Source organism: Miscanthus floridulus, chromosome 3 (assembly GCF_019320115.1).
Source record: "Miscanthus floridulus cultivar M001 chromosome 3, ASM1932011v1, whole genome shotgun sequence".
Classification (NCBI taxonomy): domain Eukaryota; kingdom Viridiplantae; phylum Streptophyta; class Magnoliopsida; order Poales; family Poaceae; genus Miscanthus; species Miscanthus floridulus.
Genome location: NC_089582.1, coordinates 81523585 through 81537827, shown reverse-complemented (window position 1 = coordinate 81537827; position 14243 = coordinate 81523585). Strand labels below are relative to the sequence as shown.

General features: G+C 39.5%; 1 protein-coding gene and 1 pseudogene across 1 annotated transcript; one reads left to right on the top strand and one right to left on the bottom strand.

Annotated features, from left to right (window-relative positions):
• The first annotated feature begins 1869 nt into the window (after window positions 1-1869).
• Window positions 1870-6517, top strand: LOC136541827 (glucose-1-phosphate adenylyltransferase small subunit 1, chloroplastic/amyloplastic-like; annotated as a pseudogene).
• Window positions 6518-7178: 661 nt separating this feature from the next.
• Window positions 7179-13189, bottom strand: LOC136541826 (pyrophosphate--fructose 6-phosphate 1-phosphotransferase subunit alpha-like). The gene is made up of 19 exons (XM_066533947.1): window positions 12853-13189; window positions 11105-11289; window positions 10835-10947; window positions 10504-10578; window positions 10301-10414; window positions 10066-10133; window positions 9901-9984; window positions 9745-9798; window positions 9531-9611; window positions 9361-9454; window positions 9204-9277; window positions 8996-9106; window positions 8857-8901; window positions 8726-8782; window positions 8553-8657; window positions 8325-8441; window positions 8108-8211; window positions 7663-7828; window positions 7179-7531 (listed from the first exon to the last, which is right to left on the bottom strand). Exons 1-19 carry the CDS (start codon window positions 12946-12948, stop codon window positions 7394-7396), a joined length of 1881 nt encoding a protein of 626 aa, XP_066390044.1. The 5' UTR covers window positions 12949-13189; the 3' UTR covers window positions 7179-7393.
• Window positions 13190-14243: the final 1054 nt, after the last annotated feature.

Genomic DNA, 14243 nt, shown 5'->3' with positions numbered 1-14243 from the left:
CTGGATTGTTCACTCCCGATGACGTGGCATATGTACAAAATGCTAGTGTTTTTGCTGTAAGTTTTCTAAGTCACTAATTGGAGCTTTGTTACTCTGCTTGAGAGGAACTGGTGGTTCCTTTCTAATTTTTTTTTTAGCCATCTGATGCCGAAAAACTGATAGCTCGAGGGCGAGCAGTTGAGGCAGGCCGCGTTTGCTTGGGCTATGGCCAGCTGGGCCATCCTAATCGACTCTTAAGGCCCAGCTTTGGGGTATCCCGTTTACATAGCCCCGACAACTGTCAACGCATACCACTATGATGCCCGTCTGTGGTTTATTTTGATACGCAAACATACCTGATGAGAGGTCTCTGGACCCAAGCTAGATCAGCGGTGCGGATTATTATTCATGTCTCTCATCATCAAGCATCATCAGAAGCACCATCAATAAGAATCATGCATATCATAGATAGTTGAGCCATCAATAATACCATCACTCAATGGCCTCGTTCGGCGTACCCAGAAACCGGCTTGTTCGGCTTCTTTTTTCAGCCGAAACTGTATTTTTCTTTTACAATAATTCAGCCAGAACAATGTTTTTAGTCAGTTTTAGCCAAAATTCAGCAAGCCAAATACTCATATAATAGCATCACACAGGTAGTTCGAATACTCATATAAAATAGCATCATCTCACATGTCATCGGATCAGCATATATAGTAGCATTGCTTCATCACACAGGAGTTCACAAGCAACCTCTCCCAACGTCATGTTTAGATCATATATCGGCAACTCTTTCAACGTTGACTTGTACGAGTATGGAACTCCCCTTTCGGATCAATTACTCGGTGAACTTAGAATGCTGAAATATTTTCTTGAATTTCATGTAGTGTATCTTCTTTCATAGTTGATGTCAGCACTTCAAATTCCTATACATGTATTGAAAAGGCCATCTGCAATGGCAGAGCATGACAGAAACTAAAGGAGGGGCCAAATTGCTCAATTTTTCTATAGTATTTAAGCAATCAACTGTGTAATAGGCAAAGTGAATGATTATGAAATTGTAGCCAATTAGAAATAAACCGTCATCTCAAGGTTCTCAAGTTCTATACCAAAAATTGGTAGATGATCTTGGTGACTACATGCTATAGTTTTTTGGTTGCCGCTCCATGCATGAATAAAGTTCTTTAGAGTTGCAAGTTTATATCGAAGGAAATATAGACAAAGGAAACATGCAATTTGCTAATGGTAAAAAGGACAGAGTTAAATTATGCGCCGTTGTTTCTCCTAGTGGCAAAAGGTAGTACTTCATTGCTAGTGTTGTCTTCTACTGCTAGTGATTTACAACTAAGAACTAGTGAAACTTTTGCATAGGTAAGGTGGGGCCATTGTCCAGGCTGGCCTCCACGTAGCTCCGGCAGTAACCAGTTACGTTTATATTGTCGGTTTACACGAGAGACGATGCTATACCTCGTGCTGTTGTATGCCTGTGTTTCCCATGGACACCATCACATGGTGTGCAGCAAAGAAGCCACACAGTGCCGGGTTGCTGGCAAAAGAAATGGTCGGGAACTTAAACTTTTTAAATTTAACTAAATATATAAAAAATACTAATATTTTATGTGTTGAATAAGTATTGTTAGATTAATCAGAAAATGCCTTTTTAGAATAAACATATTTAGAGATATTTGATATTATTTTTTTAATAAATTTTATTGAAATTTAGAAAAAAAATGAATGTTTAAAAAGCAAGATACGTTTTTTTTTACAGATGGAGTAAATAAATGAAGAAACTCGAGATGAGATGGCTCCTCTTCGTAACTAGGCACGATACTCGGTGCTCTATAAATGCAGAGAAATCATCATTCTCCGCACATCACGGCACCAGTGACGCGAAAGCAAAACGCCAAACAGGCTCTCCCAGAGCCGGTAGAGGAGACGGCACTCCACAGTGTCAGCCACTGCCCCCATCACGCCACCCTCCCTTCTCGGCCGTTGCCGCGAGCTCGCTCCGTCCGACCCACCGCCGATGGCGACGGCGATGGGCGCGATGGCCGCCACCTCCCTGGCCCCGATCCTGGCCGCTGCTACGTTCCCCGGTGATCTCGGCCTCGGACGCCGCCGGGCGGTTGTGTCAGGGTGGCGCGCCGGCGGGAGACGGCTGCGTGCCTTGATCCGGACGCCAGCACGGTACGTGATAAAAAAAAAGAGCGAATTTTTGGCTTTTGGATGGCGTCGGATGGGTAAGATTCGACTTTTCGAGTCAGCGCGTGTTTAGTGGGGCGGAAGTGGGAAATTTGGTTACCATAGCATTTTGTTTTTATTTGACAAATAGTGACTAATTAGGCTTGAAACTTTCGTCTCGCAATTTCCAATCAAACTGTATAATTAGTTTTTTTTCGTCTACATTTAATGCTCCATGCATATATCGTAGATGTAATGGCTACTGTAGCACTTTTTTTGGAATTTAGGGTAAGAACTAAACACGCGCTCAGGCGATTTCTTTTTCTCACCTGCGGTTTCGGGCGTACTTTGCGCGTGTACATTGCAAATGGTTGAATCTTTCTGTGTGATTGGGTGCAAAATGTAGGGAAATCACAAGTGGTTGATGGTTGTGAGCTTGTTCTTTTTATTTTTAGTTAGATGGGTAAAAACGTTCACTTCTGCTGACTGTTCATGTTAATTTTCTAAATGGTTTGAATCCAATATGATCCAAGAAGGAAATGGTGGAAAGATGATGGCAACACTTGAATTTGTTAGCTGTTGGGTGACTGGTTGGGTTGCCTTTATAATTTATTGTTACTTTATTTATACTAGGATCTTGCGTGGTCCATGGAATGCATTTAATAATCTCCTCGAGATCTAAAGATTGTACCTTGCCGTCAGTTTATTAGATTTTCTGATAAAATCTGCGATGTAAGTGCCGTTCTACCGAATCAGTCACTGAATGTTCTGGCACATTTTCATCACTTGTAATTCATGTGGTCCATTTATTCCTACAGAGTGTTCTTGGGATCATCCTTGGAGGTGGTGCTGGGACAAGGCTGTATCCACTGACGAAGAAGAGGGCGAAACCAGCAGTGCCGTTGGGCGCCAACTACAGGCTTATAGATATCCCTGTCAGCAACTGTCTGAACAGTAACGTCTCCAAGATATATGTGCTAACACAGTTCAACTCTGCTTCGCTCAACCGCCACCTCTCAAGGGCCTATGGTAACAACATTGCCGGGTACAAGAATGAAGGATTCGTTGAGGTCCTTGCAGCACAACAGAGTCCAGAGAATCCCAACTGGTTTCAGGTGTCTTTGTTCATCTGTTGACATGTGATCAATTTATTCATCCTGGAATATTAGCTCATGCTGACAACAGCAGTGATGATGTTTGATACCAAGTACATCTCTGAATCATTGCCTTTTCAGCTTTGTCTATTAATATTCTCTTAGATATCCCACCTTAACTTTTATTTTTGTCCTTGAACTGTTTACAAAATTGATTAGTACCTTTTTTTTTCTTTTTTCTTTTGGTTGCAACAAATGCAGCTGCACAAGTGCACGGTCAGTGCACTGCCACTCACTTGTAGCTAGATTCCAGAGGGTGCATAGAATAAGTGGAGAGAAAATAATTGGTTGAGCACTTCTGATAATCGAATGTTTCTACCCTGCTTTGTAAACAAACTTTTATTGGACTTAATGCATCTCCTGACAATTGATATGAGCTACTGTACTTTGTCACATGGGGCACTTAATGTTTAATAGGTGGAGTTTGCCTTTAGAAGTTTTGACGAACATAAGGTTCCAATAGCTAAATGCTTGTTTCCTCCGCTACCCACTTACATGCTGTCTTCCCTTTGTACTAAATTCCCCATCCAACTTCTCACACTGATTTGTTGATCTGTTTTGCTTTCCCATCTCAGGGTACTGCAGATGCTGTGCGTCAATATATGTGGCTATTTGAGGAGCACAATGTCATGGAGTTCCTTATTCTGGCTGGAGATCACCTGTACCGTATGGACTACCAAAAGTTCATTCAGGCTCATAGAGAAACAGATGCTGATATAACTGTTGCAGCCCTGCCAATGGATGAACAACGTGCAACTGCATTTGGTCTTATGAAAATTGATGATGAAGGGAGGATAGTTGAGTTTGCAGAAAAACCAAAAGGATACAAGCTGAGATCAATGATGGTACAAATGTGATAAACTTTTTGACCCCAGTTCTTATGCGTCCTGATTGTTGGAGCTACTTCTGTGATTGCACTTTTTTCAGTTAATTTTTGCTTGTTTTACCTTTTCAGGTTGACACCACTATATTGGGCCTTGATCCTGAGAGGGCCAAGGAACTGCCTTATATTGCTAGTATGGGAATCTATGTTTTTAGCAAAGATGTGATGCTTCAGCTTCTCAGAGAAAACTTTCCTGCGGCAAATGACTTCGGAAGTGAGGTTATTCCTGGCGCAACAGAAATTGGATTAAGGGTATGCTATGCTCTTGAGCTTTCTTGGTTTCTTTCCTCCAGTTTTTGTTTTATCATTGTGGATTTTATGATTGGGGCATTTCAGTCGATTGAAAGATTCTAATTGCATCATTTATTGAGAGATTTGGCTTTGCCTTCTTAATAGTTACTATGTTTGCTTATGATGATGTTGTGTTCGACAGGTGCAAGCTTACTTATATGATGGTTACTGGGAAGATATTGGTACCATTGAAGCATTTTATAATGCAAACTTGGGAATAACCAAGAAGCCTGTACTGGATTTTAGGTATGGTTTGCACATGTCTACATAAGAAGTTAGGTGGCTGCAATTTTCTAGATCCACCACTTACCTTTGATCAAACATTCTGTATACAGTTTCTATGACCGTTCTGCTCCAATTTATACGCAACCTAGATACTTGCCTCCTTCAAAGGTTCTTGATGCCGATGTGACAGACAGTGTTATTGGCGAAGGTTGTGTTATTAAAGTAAGAAGCTTTTTCACATGTTTTCTGATGTATTGGTATATATTGTTTTCAGAGGCTTTCATATCATAATGCATTTGGGATCTTTAAGTTAGTTTGTGGATCTATTTGTCAATTGTCATTGCTTCTTTGTGCATTCTCACATGTCAATGCACAGACGTCCTAAACCCGTTATCTAATTTTTGTGCTCCACTTCGTCTTCCTTTCGCTAGCATTGCACAATCAACCATTCCGTAGTTGGACTCCGTTCCTGCATTTCTGAAGGTGCAGTTATAGAGGACTCTTTGCTAATGGGTGCAGACTATTACGAGGTAAAGTAGAGTCAAACAGAACTCTAACATCGCCCAATGGAAATATCATGAGAACTTATCATTCTTTCTTTTTTGTTCAGACTGAGGATGATAAGAAAGTCCTTTCTGAGACTGGTGGCATTCCCATTGGTATTGGGAAGAATGCACATATCAGAAAAGCAATAATCGACAAAAATGCTCGTATTGGAGAAAATGTGAAGGTATTCAAATATATCGAATTTGGCTTAAGCTGATGATGTTTTGTATCTATTGCCTGTTGTTTAACTATAGGGATTAATCAAATATCTTATTTATGTAAAAAGGTTTCTATGGATCTTTTTTTTACCATATTCCAAAAGAGAGTGACTGCCGTTTTCTAGTTTTTTTTCTTGTCAGATTCTAAATTACCTGATCGTGCATTTATTTTATATATTTCCATGGGACTATTACCATATAAGCTATAGATTCTCTGTACCAAAAGAAAATTAAAATACAAAGGAATTCATATTCACTATTTGTACAAGTTGTTTCTAAATTCTCCTAGAATTAATAATGGACAAAAAATGTGCAATGCTGTTTTTGTTATGTATTCATCAGTTCATCCTTCCTAAATAGTTGTTTTACAGATAATCAATTTTGATAATGTCCAAGAAGCAGTAAGGGAGACAGAAGGATACTTTATCAAAAGTGGCATTGTCACAGTGATTAAAGATGCCTTAATCCCTAGTGGAACAATCATATAAAGTCAGCCAACACCATGTATATAAGGTTATATCTCCCACAGAAACCAGTGTTTCTTATGCTTGTCTTACATAGGGTTACTAGCTTTTGCCGAACTTCATATTGCAACTGGATTAAGTTCACTGCTTAGTTCCAGCACGTAGTGGAGTACTGGGCAATCATTTGAGTCTAGTTGCAGTATACACAATTGGCACCCATTTTCTATCTGATATATTTTGCAATAGTCAATATTCTGCATTGTGATTAATGAGATTGTGTGAGCACATAATGGTTTCCATTTAACAAGTACATAAAAGTTCCATGTTCACCCATCCCAGCCCTTTAGGGGCTGTGTGCTGTGGGACAGAAATATCTGCTAGGCATGGAACATACATTCTCCAACTTCTATTTTACCCAAATCTTGTTATGTTGCCCTGCAGGTTGGTTTGCAGCAGATGGTGATCACCAATGCGCATCAAGTTCTCTCATCCCTTTCCAGACCATGCTTATTCCCATGTTTCAAAAATCACCAAGCTCTGCATCAACTTGCTGAGGATAATAATCATGTACTGTTGAGTGGAATTTGGATAATGTATGCTTTTGCAATCGCACACCTAAAATACCCTGTGCTTATACTCTTTCTTACCTTAATATGCTCCCTGCATTGCTCAGGGAATGAGGATTAAAAATGCCATACATAACATGATTTTTGTTAGATTGCTGTAAAGCTTACATAAGTTTCTTCTGGCCTTATAGAGATGTTCAGAGTGAAAACTATCATCTTGGATGTTCGAAGAGTTGCCTGTCTTTTCTGAGCTTGTAATGACACAAGTTTCGGTGCCTTTGTGCATGATGTTGTTGAACCTATATTGAGTCTGTATAATATGGTGTGTTCTCTTATATGATTTGGCAAAAATACATGTCAAGTTGAAATTAAAGGGCGAAATCATGTTGGACATATATATAGAATAACACAATACTGATGGATCTTGCACTTGCAAAATCTCACAACAACTCCTCCCAAGTGCTGGTTACACTAGATATAGGCACTGAGATGGCTAGAAACATCCCACACATGGATTTTATCAGATCATATTTATTGAGAAACGCATCGCTCAATCCGCATGCAATATTTCACAAAATGTTACCCACTTAATGAAATACATGCATAAGCGTGTTTGTGAAAAAAATATTTCGCAAAATGTTCAAATTATGTGAGAGAAGTGCTCAGGCAGCTTAGGCAATAGAATCTATCCTATGTATATTTTACTATTGATCCTTACCCAGTATCTGCAATAAGGTTATATCACAAAGAAAAAAGAGGCTACAAAAGAACAGTGTTGTAGAAGGCACTCTGGATTCTCCACCAGATTTTGTTTACTGGACTGATGTCATATAACAGCCAGATCTTCACTGACTAAAACAGTGTATGTGTGATGAGGTTTCAAAAATCAGTTGAAGTGGTAGAGAGGAAGCTCTGTATTGAGGGGTGCCGACATGAACTTGAGCACATCGTTTACTGACGCAATTGAGCTTATTGATGCCTTGAGAATCTCCCGTGAGCATCCAGGCTTCAGGATGGTCCTAACCTGTGACATTATTATGCTTGATAAGCTTAACAATAGGCACCGACTTTCTTATCTTCTGAAGCTAGATACATATCAGATATGTGTTCTTTTTGTGTGTGTGTGTGTGTGTGTGTGTGTGTGTGTGTGTGCACCTTGTCCAAGTAGGCTTGCAGTATCTCGATATCACCCAGATAGTCCTGCTCTTCTATGGTCAATGTGATAGGCTTGGTGCCTGCGCCAGGTCCTTCGAACTGAATGCCTCCTGGAGTTCTGTAGAAATCATCTAACAGAAAGCTTGAGGCTTTCTCTCTCAGGACCCTGAGTAGTATATAAAACAAAAAAGAGTTTGTTTATACTTCTCCTGTTTCCTGAATTTGCAGAGTGGCTGGAATTCAACGGTATTAAAAAAAACAAATGGATGCAGTTATGTTGTTTCTGGTTATCCTGAAAACTAAGCAAAACTAAAGCTTTCTTTTTTACCTGCCATCGACTGTTCTTATTATTCTTTACAGACATGACTCAAACATTTCAGGGTTCAATCTTTAGGTACTTGTAACACGGGAAATAACTTTATAATAAAAGGATGCTTCAACTTACGCATATGACTCTGCTTTCAGGTCAATAGGAGAAGGATGGATAACTGGCCTCCCAATAGGAACAGCTCCAGGACCACGCAAGTGTCTCCTCACACTCATCATTGCCTGTTAAGAATGGTAAATAATCACAGCCCAGTATTGATACTGGTTACTTTGAGAACATAATTCACCAAGAAAACAGACTAACAAAGTAGTAATAACAGGTTAAAGGAGAATACCGCTAGAGGAACAGCAGCGCATCGCCACTTGTTTGTCGAGTCCTTCAGATTTGTTACGGTAGCCATGTAACCATTCAATCCAGCTGCTATTATTTGCACACAAATATGGCCAAGAACCTGCATTCTTTGACATTTAGATGTGTGCCATACCACCACCACGTGTTGTTTCTTGCAAAGAATATATTGTGGTTGTGGGAGCAAAATAATGTGTTTAGATTTGTTTCTTACATAAGCATAGTTGCAGTCGAAGTTTGATGGTAGCGATCCTCGGGCTTGAGAACCAAAGAAGTGGCACACTGAACTGAATTTTCTTCCCTTGTACTTTCCTTCTTTCTAGAAACCAATTAAAACATCAGAACAACAAAAATTCTGTAATAGAAAAAAAATGTAGTGGAACTTACTGTTCTCTTGTTCATTTCTGCTTCTACTAAATAAGCTAAGAGCTGCTCGGTATCGATCTGGAAAAGGAAATGTCATCAATAATTGTGCAAGATAAAATTTTGATGAAGAGCTACCATATCATATCATATACCTGAGATAGCTGTGCTGAGTTATCAGATTCTTGATGCAGGATCAACTGAATGAACAAAAACATGTTTGAGATCTTCAGAACAGCATTTTCAAAAGTAAAATATTATCGACTAAATTCAATTGTACAAGTCATGCACAACCTCTCTCCTAATGAACGATGGCAAGAACTTGAACAAGGCAGCGGCCCATGGAGAAAGTTGAGATGGAATGTCTGCCTCAGAAACATTATTACTGTGGAGATTATTGATTTCCTGAAATATTTTTAGAATGAAAATGAGTAAAATCAGATGGAACAGAACACGCATTGTACATCTTATCCTTTAGGCGTAAGTAAGAATTAACATGTACCTGAATGAGTGCATACATTTCTGGTATGCTTTCTATTAGTCCCTCAGGAATAACTAGCACTCCATGGTATTTCCCTAAAAATTAATATCCCATATACCAGATTATTACAAGTTACAAAATATTTTGATGCAACAAATTATCCTGTAAGTGTACAGACCTTGTTCCGCCCTTGCTTCTACTCCGTCGCATATCTTGTTTGTAATTTCCTTCAATGTGAGCTTTGAAAACGCCACCTCCTCTCCTAATATAACCTGAATGCAGAAATTTACTAGTAAAGATGTACAGATCTAACTTAATATGGAATAGTTTCACTTGATCAAACCATACCATGTTTGGGTGTGACTGAAGTGCGCACTCTAATGCAACATGAGATGCTTTGCCACCCATCAAGCGAACAAAATAGTAGTACTGAAAGAGAGGAGAGTGTCAAGCAGAGTAAGTATACCATTTAGATACATTCAGTTCTGGCCTCCTGACTGAAAAATAAATGACCAGAAATTTATGCTTTCAATGCATCATGAATGATATATGTCACAAATACCTTCCCAGCTGAGATTGCATCAAGGCAAACATTGCTTATAAGCTGAGAGTTCACCTGAAAGCAAATTATCGAATAAACTTTTCAGGATACGGCATTTTCATACTGCATTCAGAATTTTGAATTGCTGCACTGCTAGCAATTGGTCACAGGAATCACCTTGCACACTGTATCAAAACCAACAGTTGTTTCCACGAACTGATTCCTGAGATCACCACTCAGCGTTACAGGGACACCTATAACCTGTAAAAATGATGACGTCTCTGAAAAATTCTCAGGTTGCAAGAAAAGTAGTATGCCAATGAATAATGACTACATATATACTTTTGTCTTGCAGTTATGCTCCGCAAAGATCTCTGCAAGCTGAGCAGCATCTGAATTGGAGGTCACCCCTGTAGATTAAAAACCTTTAAGAATCACTTTATTTATCATTCAAATTGGAGGCTAAAATTTCACAAACTGTCGAGCAAATCCCATTTGATTAGGAGGCTAAAATTTCACTGCTACCATATAGTTTAATGTAGAACGAGATTTTTTTGGGGGTACTCTCTTGTCTCACCTCCAATGATGATTAGGCCATCCAAGTTAAGATCACAGCATGTTGCCTTAGCAGCATTTATTTGCTCTGTCGTGCGGATTTGATCAACAGTCCTGCCGAGCAAATCAAAACCACCTTCAAGGAGGCAAAGATTCCCCTATTATTAACATATGTAATACTACATAAGGAACAATTTTATAGCTTACTAAATGTATATGAGTAACCTTGATTTTTGTATGACGAAAGCACATCATCAGTGATCTCCAGCGTCTTCTTTGCAAATAGGCCTTCCGTGCCACCTATACAAAAAAAAAAAAATCAACTTAAGTCGTGCTCCCTTATCATTATGTTTATTTTTATTTTCTTGACGCAGGAGAACTGTGTCATTACATTAAGAAAATGTTATATGATTATGTTTCTCAGTGGACTTTGGCAGCACATCAAAAAATTGTGGATTCTTTTTTCTTAATCCTTATTAAAAACAACCATTTTGCTTGCTCAAGAGTCAAGAGTAATTTAAAATTCTAACACGTTGACTGATGCAAATATGCTCACCTACAAACCCAAGCAGAACATTGTGTGGATTCTGAGCTCTCATAGCATCATAAGTACCCCATATGACATTATGCCCGCCAGGTGATTGCCTTCCAGAAAACACCACACCCACCCTACACACACATATTCAGATTTGCCAACACGATTATATTATTATGTATAATATAAATCCTGACACGATTGAAGATGTAACCCTTTAGCTGGGTCATCATAGCATGCAATTAGGAATTCATTTTTTTGAAAGTAAGCAATTAGGAATTCAAATCCAACCTAATTGGTGGGTGTTCTTGGATGACTTGTGCATCAGATTCAGAGACCACCGTGTCAGTGTGTGGCTCTAGGAAACGCACCAGCTTCTGACCAAAGATGTGTGGGAATGCCTGTGCGACGATGTCGGCGCATTTTGAATCAATGGTCGTTGTTGAGTCGCCAAACTCCACTCTGATTCTCGTTCCCTGGTCATATATAGTGGATGGAATTTGTAATAAAACATATTTTTTTCCAGAGACATGAGGGAAGAATATATATTTTCAGGCAAAAGTGAGTATCTGAATATGCCATGTAGCTCAATCTAAGCATGCCGATGCTGGCCGGTGCTAATTAAAACATGTCCTTGTGTAATGTACGCAGCGGTGCTAGAACAAAAAAAAAAAACTCATTTTGGGTCTTTAACTTTTTCTTTCTATGGAAAAAGGACAGGGCAGAAAACTTTGAATTATGTTGAACGAAAGGGGCTGGTGAGGAAAATAAGTTTCTATAAATCAAGAAGTCTCTGCTTCCTCTAGAAGCAGCCCTGTGCAAAATTGTCATGCACCGGTCAGAAAGGTGTTAACTACAGGAAATGATCTCGTGACTATGACTAATCACCAAGGCTCTCAGGTCTCTTGATTCATTACAACTACCTGGGAAGATTTATAAAAGAAAGAACTATTACTTATAACTTACTTGATAATGAAGAAGAACTATTACTTATAACTTACTTGATAATGAAGACGAAAAGGAGTGGGAGTGGAACCTACATGGCAACGTCTTCTATCAACTAAGAAGCTATTAGCTATGTTTTTTTTTTTTTTTTTTTGAAAAGGGCCACTTGACCCGGCCTTCTTTGGAGGGCATTGTAGGAGCCAAGGATTGAACCCTGGCCGGCCAGCTCCCACCCTTGGGGCTTAACCGCCTGCTGTTCATTTCCTATACAGCAAGGTGACACAATTTCCTCAGTCTCGGCGCATCCAAATGGAGCGGTTTTTTCGCTTCTCATGTGACAGTGAAAAGTAGCAAGCGTGTGGTATCATCAACGTCAAACATCTTTTTGACGTCATGTGGTTAAAAAAAACAAAATTTTGAATCCTGTTGAAAGAAAAGGGGCTTGTGACTTGTGAGAAAAAGAAGCTTCTATCTATAAACCAAGAAGTCTGCTTCCTCTAGAAGCACTGGGGCCGCCGCCACTGTGCCAGATTGTCATACAGCGGTCAGAAAGCTGTTAGCTACAGCTACAGGGAATGATCTCGTGACCATGACTAATCACCAAGGAATGATCTCCCAAGTGCCTGGTATCATTAGAACGACCTGAGAATAATTTATAAAATAAAGAACTACAGTGTACTTGAGAAGAAAGATGAATAGGAGTGGAGCCTACAAGGCAGAGTTGTACACCCATCGTCTTCCATCAGCTAAGCTATTTTAGCTATGTTCATTTCCTATACAGCAAGGTGACAAAATTTCCTAGGTCTCGGTGCGTCCAAAATCGAGCAGTTTTTTTTTTCTTTCGGCTTTCATATGGCGGTGAAAAGGAGCAAGTGCTTTGTTACATCGAGAACATCATAATAAGAAATAACTCTTGGAAACATCCATGACACTCAAGAAACCAAAGGTGCAGGATTAGCATCATATCATAAACCTGAAGTTGTCGGAGGAGGATTACCATCATGCAACTCAAAAAAAAAAAAGATTACCATCATGTAGAGTTGCAGATGCAGCAGGGGAAGAAACTAAGAAATGTTGGCAAGCAAACCGCAAACCTGAAGAAGACATGGAGGCAACTCCGGCTGGTACAGCGCCCTTCTCCGCTGCAGCCCGGTGAGCTCCCTCGGCGAGCCCAGGTCGTCGGCGTTCATCCCTTTCCCTTCCCTTCCCTCCTCAAAAATATTCGATTCCTCAAAGACAGGTTTATATTCCTGGGTGCAGTGCAGTGCAGATGTACGTTGTGCTCTTCCTAGCTAGCTACCTTTTTGTAAGGAAGGAATTGAAGGGGCACGCAAGAGTGCTGTTTGTTGTTGTTGGCCCCTGATGCTACCAACAGCAATTTGACCCCATTTCCCTTGTTAACCTCTTTTTCTATGTGCTGGTATTCAAAGCTGTGATTGTGATTATTTCTGATTGGTCAACCGGAGTGACCTTCAAGGTGACAAGCTGCAGCCTCTTTTTATTTTTATTTTTTCTTCATCTTCTTTCATTCACTTTTTGCCAGTTATATTATTCCTTCCTCCATTTCAAACAGCGCATATATAGGTCTCCCAACCAGTAAGTAAAATTCAACTACAACTCATGCTATATTGCTATAGGTGACAGATGGAACCAAGCAAGCAAAAGTGACTGAAAGAATGAAATAAAGAGCCAAGCAAAAGTGTTGTTCTCTTTTATTTCAAAAAAGTGTTGTTCTCTAATCCAATAATTAAAATGCTCCTGAGCTATCATTCGTTCGTTGGTGTGTCTGTCAGTATCCAGTGGTGAATTAATACTTGATGACGTCGTTGTCACCCGGACGAAAGCAACCATAATTTGTTTTTTGTTTATTTATCATGTGGAATAATTAATGCTTCATTCGATCTGCCAATTAAAAAAAATATAGAGATGCAGTTCGGCAAGAACCAATATTCCAGAATCTTTGTTTCCAGCACTAGGTTTCTGCTCCCAGTTTTCTTAGGTAGACACTTGTAGTTTCCCATGGATTTGGACGTTCTTTCAAATTTTCCTAGATCTTCATGGAAAGTTTACATCACGCTTTATGCTAAAAAAAAGTTTACATCACGCTTGATTTTGTAGCCACCTTTTCCTGGAACTTTAGGCCCCGTTTAGATGCCACCCAAAATCCAATTTTTTTTAAGATTCCCCGTTACATCAAATCTTGCGGCACATACATGGAGCATTAAATGTAGATAAAAAGAATAACTATTGCATAGTTTGCCCGTAATTGGTGAGACGAATCTTTTAAGCCTAAATAGTCCATAATTGGACAATTTTTGCCAAATACAAAAGAAAGTGCTACAGTAGCCAAAAGCCAAAAATTTTCGTATCTAAACAGGGCCTTAGTCAAAATGACCGTGGAAAACATATATAGGTGCATCTTGAAACTGACATGATTACAGCCTACGTTCTCTTTTATACTTACCCTAATATAGATTGGACGGGA